Source organism: Fukomys damarensis, unplaced genomic scaffold (assembly GCF_012274545.1).
Source record: "Fukomys damarensis isolate Sample0158 unplaced genomic scaffold, DMR_v1.0_HiC HiC_scaffold_37, whole genome shotgun sequence".
NCBI classification, from domain to species: Eukaryota; Metazoa; Chordata; class Mammalia; order Rodentia; family Bathyergidae; genus Fukomys; species Fukomys damarensis.
Genome location: NW_022900949.1, coordinates 8860243 through 8869322, shown reverse-complemented (window position 1 = coordinate 8869322; position 9080 = coordinate 8860243). Strand labels below are relative to the sequence as shown.

At 58.3% G+C, this 9080-nt stretch overlaps 1 protein-coding gene across 1 annotated transcript in view; it reads right to left on the bottom strand.

Annotated features, from left to right (window-relative positions):
- Positions 1 to 9080, bottom strand: part of Dapk3 (death associated protein kinase 3) — an 11350-nt gene that overhangs the window by 809 nt on the left and 1461 nt on the right. Inside the window, exons 3-9 of the mRNA XM_010635096.1 lie at positions 2592 to 2952; positions 2371 to 2500; positions 2221 to 2269; positions 2086 to 2112; positions 981 to 1133; positions 219 to 264; positions 5 to 15 (exon numbers count right to left, since the gene is read on the bottom strand). Of these exons, the coding sequence (XP_010633398.1) occupies positions 5 to 15; positions 219 to 264; positions 981 to 1133; positions 2086 to 2112; positions 2221 to 2269; positions 2371 to 2500; positions 2592 to 2952 (777 nt within the window). The remainder of the gene's footprint in view (positions 1 to 4; positions 16 to 218; positions 265 to 980; positions 1134 to 2085; positions 2113 to 2220; positions 2270 to 2370; positions 2501 to 2591; positions 2953 to 9080) is intronic.

Genomic DNA, 9080 nt, shown 5'->3' with positions numbered 1-9080 from the left:
CCGCCGCCGGATGGCCTGTGAGGACGGCGGGACGTGGGGACGTCGGGCCCAGGCCACAGCCAGCCCTGCGCCGGGTAAGTGGCATCTTCCCAGAGTGTCCACAGGGGCCCTGCCGGACCCCTCTGCACGGCCAGTCCCCGGGCACTCAGGGCTTATCAGGCTGACACCCAGCGGTGTGAGGACAGCCACCCCCACCCGGGTAGGCAGAGGGACCTCACCTTGATCCAGGAATGTTCCAGGCTCTGGGCGATGGTCATTCTCCTCCTGGAAGAACCCCACCCCGAGAGATGTGTGTGTGACCCTGAGTGGTCCCCAAAGCAGCGAGCGAGGCTAGGTGATCCAGGGCATCCCCGCTGCGAGCCAGGCCCTCAGCTCCCAGCCTCAAGTGTGACCCTAGGACAGCCCCCAGCCTCGGCCTGGCCACCCAAAGTGGCTATTTCCTTCCAGGGCCTCTGGGGCTCGGGTCTCAATGCTCTCTGGGCTTTGGTTAGCAGAGCCGAGCCCCTGGGGTGGAGGGCAGTGGCACCAGGGAAGGGATCAGGGCCCCATGTGGCCGGGTCCTAGGTCTAGGAAAAAGCAATCATCTGGAATTCACTGCAAAACCTATCTGAAATGCTGCAATAAACTGGAACATTTTTTGAAAACATAGTGTGGAGTTGGGCATGGTGGCACACACCTGCCATCCCAACACTCGGGGAGGCTGAAGCAGGAGGATCTCCAGTTTGAGCCCATTTGGAATATTTCAAAATTCCAAATTTTAAAATAGGGTTGGGGAGGTTGCCCAGTGCAAAATCCCTAGGTTTATCCTTAGTATCAGGAAAAATAAATACACACACACACACACACGCACGCATGGTGTGAACAACCACAGCTGCCAGTTTGTCATCTCCCGTCAGAGTGGAAGCTAAGCTGGCCTCCAGCTCTGGGCCTGGGGGCGTCAACACCCCACCTCCAGGCCCCACCCCCTGCGTCCCCCGTACTTGGGGTCCTTGACCAGCAGGCGACGGATGAAGTCCTTGGCCAGCTCACTGGTGTTGCTGAAGTATTCCTCATCGAAGTCGTAGTTCACCGCCGAGATGTTGGTCAGTGTCTCCTGCTTGGTCTCGCCCAGGAACGGGGACGCCCCGCTGAGACTGCAGGACAGACCCGGGATGTGGTCAGAGCAGTCCCCACTGCCCCTCGCCATGCCGTGGCCACCCCAACTCCACTGCTCCTGTGATGAGCCGTGCAGAGGGTGGGTCGCCCCACACCTCCCCGGGGTCCCCAGCCGCTCACGGGCACCAGTGACCAGCGCTGTCCCAAGGGGTCCCTGCGGAACTCAGAGTGAGGGCCAAGCGGTCCCAAGCATCTCTCCCAGGCGATCAGTAACCAGTCAGGAAAACGGCCACTTTCTGGAGCACCCAGAGACGGGCGCGTGTCCCTGTCATGAACCTGTCCACCTACTGTGCCGGGAGATGCAGTGCCATGCCAGGGGACCCAGGGTGACCCCCGAGGGGACATCAGGAGAGTCCCAACTGGGGATGTGCTACAACGAGCCCGAGTGTGCCCCTGAGCCAAGGTCACTGGGGACAAGGATGAGGAACTGTCTCCAGCCACCGAGTATTAGAGGTGCCGGGCAGGCAGGGAGCGGGAGCCACCTGGCTGTGGGTGCTGGGCTCCAAGGGCAGCACCGGGGAGGCCACCTTCGTGTCACCCCGGACTGCATGGCAGGAGACAGTACCAAGCGAGGACAGGTGAGAGAGGAAGGGAGGCTGGGACTGTTTCCAGCTCTTCCCCAAGCCCCTGAGTACATCAGAATTGGGGAAACCGAAACACCACCTGAACTCATCTCCCCAGGCCCGTGAGGTCTGACCGCCGTGCCTGCCCCCACACGAGGGAGGGGACAGACCCCGGGCACGGGCCCGGCCTGGGGGAGCCAAGGAACGGTGGCGCTGGGGAAGGTGAGGACTTGGGCCCCTCCCTCGCCCATAGCTGCACCGGCCACGTCACAGGGCAGGGTCACTTTGCAGTCACCCGCTGCTTCCCTCTCGTCCCCTGCGGTGTCCAGAGTCAGCACCCGGCACCCTGGGCTCTCCAGGGACTCACAGGATGTAGGTGATGACGCCAATGCTCCTGAGGAGACACGAGGGTGGTCAGCACCAGGCACAGCAGGAACCCCGGCCGCCAGCAGCCACCCACGCTGTGCCGGGGACTCAGGGACTCAGGGACTCGGGGACTCACCACATGTCTGCCTCCAGGCCCAGCGGCTCATAGTTGACGATCTCAGGAGCTGCGGGACAGGGAGACGCAGGCTGAGATCCGGGCTCTGCAGAGCTCGCCTTGGCGGCCAGGGCCCCGCACACAGCAGGTCCCCCACAACCGCGGCCTCACCCACAAACTCGGGGGTGCCGAAGATGTTCTTGAACTCGTTGCCGGCCTCGATCTTGTGGGCAATGCCGAAGTCGATGAGCTTGATTCGCGGGCTGGGCACGTTCTTGTCCAGAAGCATGATGTTCTCCGGCTGTGGGGGATGGAGGGGCCTCTGCGGCTCGTGCCCACGGGACAGGGACACGGCGGCGGCGGCTCAGGGACCAGGCAGCCCCCTGGCTCACCTTGAGGTCGAAGTGGGCGATGCGCTTGGAGTGCAGGTAGTGGACCCCGTCCAGGATCTGCTTGAGGAACTGGGTGGCCTCATCCTCGGTCAGCGACTCCTTCTCAGCCAGAAAGTCGAAGAGCTCGCCGCCCGAGACCAGCTCGAGGATGAGCACCACGTCCGTCTTGTTCTCGAAGACGTCGTGCAGCGTGATGATGTTGGGGTGCCGGATCTCCCGCAGGATGCTCACCTCGCGCTCGATCTCCTCCCGGCTCACCCCTCGGCGGCTGGACGACAGGCGCCGCTTCTTGATGAACTTGGCTGCGTACCCCTTGCCCGTGCCCTTCTGCCGGCATTTCCGCACGATGGCAAACTGGCCACTGAGGGGACAGAGCAGAGGGCAAGTGGGAGACCCTGTCTCAAGAACAAACTGGTTTAGCTGGGCGTGGTGACGCACACCTGTCATCCCAGCACTGGGGAGGCTGAGGCAGGAGGATCGCTGCAAGTTGGAGACCAGCCTGGGCTACATAGTGAGTTCCAGAGCAGTCTGAACTGCAAAAGCCTCACACACTCATAAGCGGGGCTTTGGGGAGGTGGTGGATTAGAGGGTCGCTCTGGCTGACTTGCCGAGGCGGAGGGTCTGGTCAGTAGAGGCGGTCACTGTGGTGTGGCTGGAAGGGTCCGCCTCCTGCCCTGCTCCTCCCTTCGCTCTGCTCCTGGCTGCCAGCCTTGAGCAGCTTCTCTCCACGTGGACCCGTCCAGCCAGCTCCGCCTTCCTGCACTACAGCCGGAGACCGCGGACTACAAATGTGAGCCGAAGGGAACATTACCCCTTCAGCTGTGCCACGTACGGCGTCCTAGGGACTATTTCAGAAACAAACAAAAAATGTTACACACACGGTTTCCAGCCGGGCGCTTTGGACCCGTCCAGCCAGCTCCGCCTTCCTGCACTACAGCCGGAGACCGCGGACTACAAATGTGAGCCGAAGGGAACATTACCCCTTCAGCTGTGCCACGTACGGCGTCCTAGGGACTATTTCAGAAACAAACAAAAAATGTTACACACACGGTTTCCACGCGGGCGCTGTGGCACATGCCTGTCATCCCAGCACTCAGGAGGCTGAGGCAGGAGGATCGCTGTGAGTTCGAGACCAGCCTGGACTACACGGTGAGTTCCAGGTCAGTCTCAACTACACAGTGAGACCCTGTCTCAAAAAAACCACACAGGGTTTCCGCAGAACCCAGCAATTACACTCCTAGGTGTACACCCAAGAGGGAAACATACTTCTGCACAAGCATTTACATGTAAATGCTTACAGGGACATATTTACAACGGCCAAAGGGGATCCGGCACACAGTGACGTTGTTCCCACTCGGATGCTTCTCAGCCAGGAAGAGTGAGACGCTCGCCCTGGCATGGACAGACCTGGAGGACACCCTGTTCCATGAGACGCCAGACATGGGACACAGGATGGGCTCCAGGGACAGGAAACGCTCGGGAGTGGACTCGGGTGCCAGGGCTGGCAAGGGGACAGGTGACTGCTATGGGTTAAGGCTTCTCTTTGTGTATGACAGAACGTACTGGAATTCGTTGGTGATGCTTACACTACCTTGTCAGTGTGTTAAAGATCATTAAATGAGTCAGGCATGGTGGCGTACACCTATAATCTCAGCCTCTGGGAGGCTGAGGCAAGACAATCACAAAAATCATTGTTAAATGGGTAAGATACACAGCATGTAAAAAGTTTTTGTATGTGTATACATTCCTGGGATTGAACCCAGGGATGCTTTACCACTGAGCTATATCCCCAGCCCTTTTCTTTTTTCATTTGCAAATAGGATCTCGCTACATTGCCCAGGCTGGTCTTGATGTCAGGATCCTCCTGCCTCAGCCTAACTAGTAGCTGGTATCACAGGCTAGTGCATCAATTTTATCTCTTCGGAAAAGACAGAGAACAGGACTTGGGCATTGCTCAGTGGCAGTGTTTGCCTAGCATATACACGGGACTGGGGGGTCAGAGCCACTGCATGAAGAGGAGAGAAAGAGCACACAGACTCTATCTGCTGCACACAAACTCTATCTGCTGCACCCAGGGAGCCTGAGCCCTCACACTGTCTGGGCCTGTGGTTACATTCGGTATTGTCTTAACCCAAGAAGTGACAAGAAAGGCCGAACAGTCAATACCCTAGGCTCTCTGGGTCAGGTGGGCCCTGTCCCAATCCCCGCGTGTCCTCTGCAGTCCCAGCGAGGTGGTGTCGGGAACCTCCCAGCTCAGGACTGCCCAAGACGGGGAGGAAGCCACACTCGGAAACGGCCCGGGAACTGCGCATCCCTAGACTTCCCCGCCTGTGTCTTCACTGGTTTCTGGATTGTTTCCCTTTTGCAGAACTGAGAATGCAGTCTGCACTGAGCTACATCTCCAGCCCTTCTTAAAATTTTTAATTTTGAGGCAGAGTCTAAGTCACTGAGTTGCCCAGGCTGGGCTTAAATTTAGATCCTCTTGCCTCAGCCTCCCCAAGTGCTACTCATACCTTCTATGTTACGGTGTGGCTCTAGGTGTCCCCCCAAAACCTCATGGGCACAGGTGGGGCTTTGTGGAGGTGGCTGGGGTTGAGAGGACAGCATCAGGGCCGGGGAGTTGGCTCAGCGATGCCACCGCCTGCCTTGCAGGCGCACGGTCCCGGGTCCCAGACCCGGTACCAAAAAAGAAAGAAAAAGTACAGGATTAATCCGCTGACTGGTTTGGCGTAGCTCTGGGTGTGGGTACCGGGAAGGCCCCCCCTGAGCGTGGGTGGCCTAGAAGGGGTACAAGGGAGAGGCTGCTGCTGCTTCGTCGTCTCCTGCCTTGGGGCCAGCTCTGGACCGATGAAACCTCTACAAACTGAGCTAAACGCCTCTCCTCCCCTGACCTGTGGGTGTCAGGAATTTCGTCCCGGGCCTGAGAGAAGTAACTAAGACACAGCTCACGGCCTCTCTGACACACTGGCGACGCAGAGAGAGGACCCGGATCTGGAGGCGAGTACACTAGAACAGGGTGAGTGGTCCAAGAGGAAATCCTGGGCTGCTGGGGCACAAGGCGCTGGAAAGGAAGGAGGGGCACAGGCCTTGGGGACAGGTGGCCTGAGCACCTGAGGGTACCGCGGGGAGAGGCGCCGTGCGGGGAGTGACCAGGCGGCCCAGAGCGTGCGGTCTGCAGCTGCACCTGCCACTGACCAGTCTGCGGGGACGGGGGGGGGACCCGGCTCTGCCTGCAGCCGCGGGAGGGGCGGCCCTTTCCTCAGTTCCCACTCTGCCCCCACGTCCTGCGCCTCCCTCAGGACTCTGGCGGTGCCGTGCAGTGCTCACCCGTGTGAGCTCGATCCCCCCGGCCTCACACCTCACACACAACTAGAGAGCAGAGGCAGGGGCATCGCGCGTGTGAGCCCGGCTGGGCAATTTAGTGACTCAGGGAGACCCTGTCTCTCAAAAAAAAGGAGGTAGGGACAGGGACACAGCTCAAATGCCAATGCCCTGGCTTCAGACCCCAGGCACAGGGGAAATAATCTTGCAGCCAAGCACCACTGTCTCCAAACCCTGGGAAGCACCTCTTCCTGCCGGCCGGGTGTTAGGCTCCTGCTCAGAGACCCCCGTCCCTGGGTGGCTCCCTGTTCACGCTCAGCCCCAGCCCCAGGACGGAGTGGGAGGGAAGTGACCAGACTGCAGAGCCAAACCACCCAGCCCAAAGGGACCAGCCCCATCCTTGAGGCTCTGGAGTCCTGCGGGGAAGAGCCAGCCTGCGTTGGGCTTCAGGACGATGGCAAAAGGCCACCACGCACAAGGCCAAAGCCTGGGCGGGGTCACGGACGGCAAGGTAGGGGTTGGGGTCTCAGCCTCACCCACCCTCCTCTATGCCGCAGTGGGGCTCAGCCCAGAACCCAGACACCACAGGCGCCCAGCATCCAGCCGTGGACCCTCCCCCCACACCAATCCTGTGCCCACGGATTTCCCTCTGTCACTAAGGGTTACTGACAGTGACGACGACATGAAATGAAACCCACAGCGAGCGTCCTCCCGACTCACAGCCCTGGATTCCGGGCTGCGCAGGCTGTGTGCGGATAACCCGCTGCAGCAGGTGCTGCTGGGCCGCTGGGGCTGGAGAGACGTGGGAGAGAGCCACGCGCTTCCCAGATCCCCGCAGTCACGACTTTGGGCCTGGGTCCAAACACCACAAAGCAGATGGACACCAGAGGCGGCCACAGAGAAAGAAGATGGGGTGACTCATATGCTCCAATAACATGCAGCCAGCAGGGAAAAACTGCACCAACGGGAAAGTCACAACGCGCGAAACAGCAGATACTGTGAAACTGTGCTGGGGAGATGATCCTATTACAACACTCTGGAGGCTGAGGCAGGAAGGTCACACGTTCCAGCCAGCCTGGGCAACGTATGGACTAAGCAACACCCTGGCAAAAACTACAAGGGGCTGGGGATGGAGCGCACTGTGAAGGCCCGGGGTCCCAACCTCAGCACTGGGGGAAAAAAAAAAAGCTCCCAAACAGAAGCAACACTGCCCACCAGCAACACGGGACCCTGTCTGGGGACAGCTGCGGCTTGTCACCTGGGGATGTACCACACCTGCTATGAAGCGGGTGGAGGCCAGGGACGCTGCTCAGCACTGCAGTGCTCGGGACAACAGGGCCCCAGTGGGCCCAGGGCCATGTTCGGTTTTCCACAGAAACAGTAGGAGCGAGCAGGGCAGCCCCAGGCACGGAGAGAGGGACTCCGAGCAGATGAGATGAGTCCATTTTTTTTAACCCCAATCGTTTAAAAATACACAATCTAGCGCCAGGGATTTAGCTCAGTGGTTCTTCTGCCTGTCTCGCAAGCGCAAGACCTGAATTCGATCCCCGGTACCAAAAAAGAAAAAAAACCAATAAACTAAAAATACACAATCCAGGGCGGGGGATTTAGGTCAGCTGTGCTACCACCTGTCTTGCAAGTGCAGGGTCCTCAGTTCAATCCCCAGTACCCCCTGCAAAAGATACAAACCAGGCCAGGTGTGCTGGCGCACACCTGTCATCCCAGCACTCGGGAGGCTAAAGAAGGAGCGTCATCCTGAGTTTGAGGTCAGCCTGGGCTACACAGAGAGACCCCGACTCAGCAAAACAACAACAACAAAAAACCTCCACAGGGTGGAGCACTTGTCCAGCATGCACAAGGCCCTGGGTTCCATCCTCAGCACCCACAGGAAGGAAAAAAAGAAACTACACAAACCACCCTGAGAGCTTGCAGAGTACAAAACAAACGGTAGGGGAAGAAAAGTACGTGAACTTGCTGAGCCGGCCCCCGCCACAGGAGTCCACCTGAGGTGACGGACTACGCAGCTGAAGATAAGGACCTGTGGTTAAGACACGGTCCCGTCCGGTTACACAAGCCAGGCATCACCAAAGTCTCCAGGTGGGAGCTGGGGCTGCCCCTCAGTGGGACGGCAAATACTCAGCGTGCAGGAGGGCTGGGTCCCATCCCCAGCATCCCTTCCCTAAAACTAAACTCCTGCCCGCCTTGGAACCAGCTGGCTGCAGCAGTGCATGCCTGTAACCGCAGCTATTTGGGAGGCTGAGACAGGTTTGAGGCCAGTCTGGGAAACAGTGAGACCCTATCTTAAAAATGTAATAAGGGGACCAGGGATTTGGCTCAAATATAATAAGGGGACCAGTGGTTCTGCCGCTTGCCTCACAAGCGCAAGGACCCAAGTTTGATCCCCTATACCAAAAGAAAAAAAAAAAAATAACGGGCTGGGGATGCAGCTCAGTTCAAGGTCCTGAGTTCCATCCCCAGTACTGCCAAAATAATAATAATAATAATAACGAGCCGGGCATGGTGGCCCACACCTGTAATCCCAGCGCAGGAGGCTGAGGCAGGAGGATCGCTGTGAGTTCAAGACCAGCCTGGGCTACATAGTGAGTTCCAGGTCAGTCTCAACTACATAGTGAGACCCTGTCTCAAAAAAAAAAAAAAGGGCCGGGGATTTAGCCCAGTGGTTCGGTGGCCTGCCTTGCAAGCGCAAGGACCCGAGTTTGAACCCCACAAGTAAATAAATGACAAAGTATATGAGATTATACAAGTTGAATATTACATCATCAGATAAGAGACTGAGGCATTAAAAGATTTTGGGACTCTCAGGGGCTCTAGAACCAATCCTCCACGAACACTAAGGGGTGATTCATTTTGGGTTGAATTTCCCTGACTTTTGTGGAGCCAATTCCAGACTGGAGGCCCTAACACATTTCAAACAATAAAGCACGGGATTTCTCGGGCAGGGTGGCAGAGCCTGAGTTCCCCAGCACCCAGAGGAGGAGATTCCTGAAGACAGGACCTCAGGATCCCCAAGGAGAACACAGCACATCCTCGGCCGCGGCTGGCCTGACCCAGAGCTTAGGTTTTCACATTCCTTTCGGGTGACATCATGGGGCGGCCCGCAGCTCCAGAGGCCTCACCACAGCAACTCGCCAAATAAGGTTTGAGGCT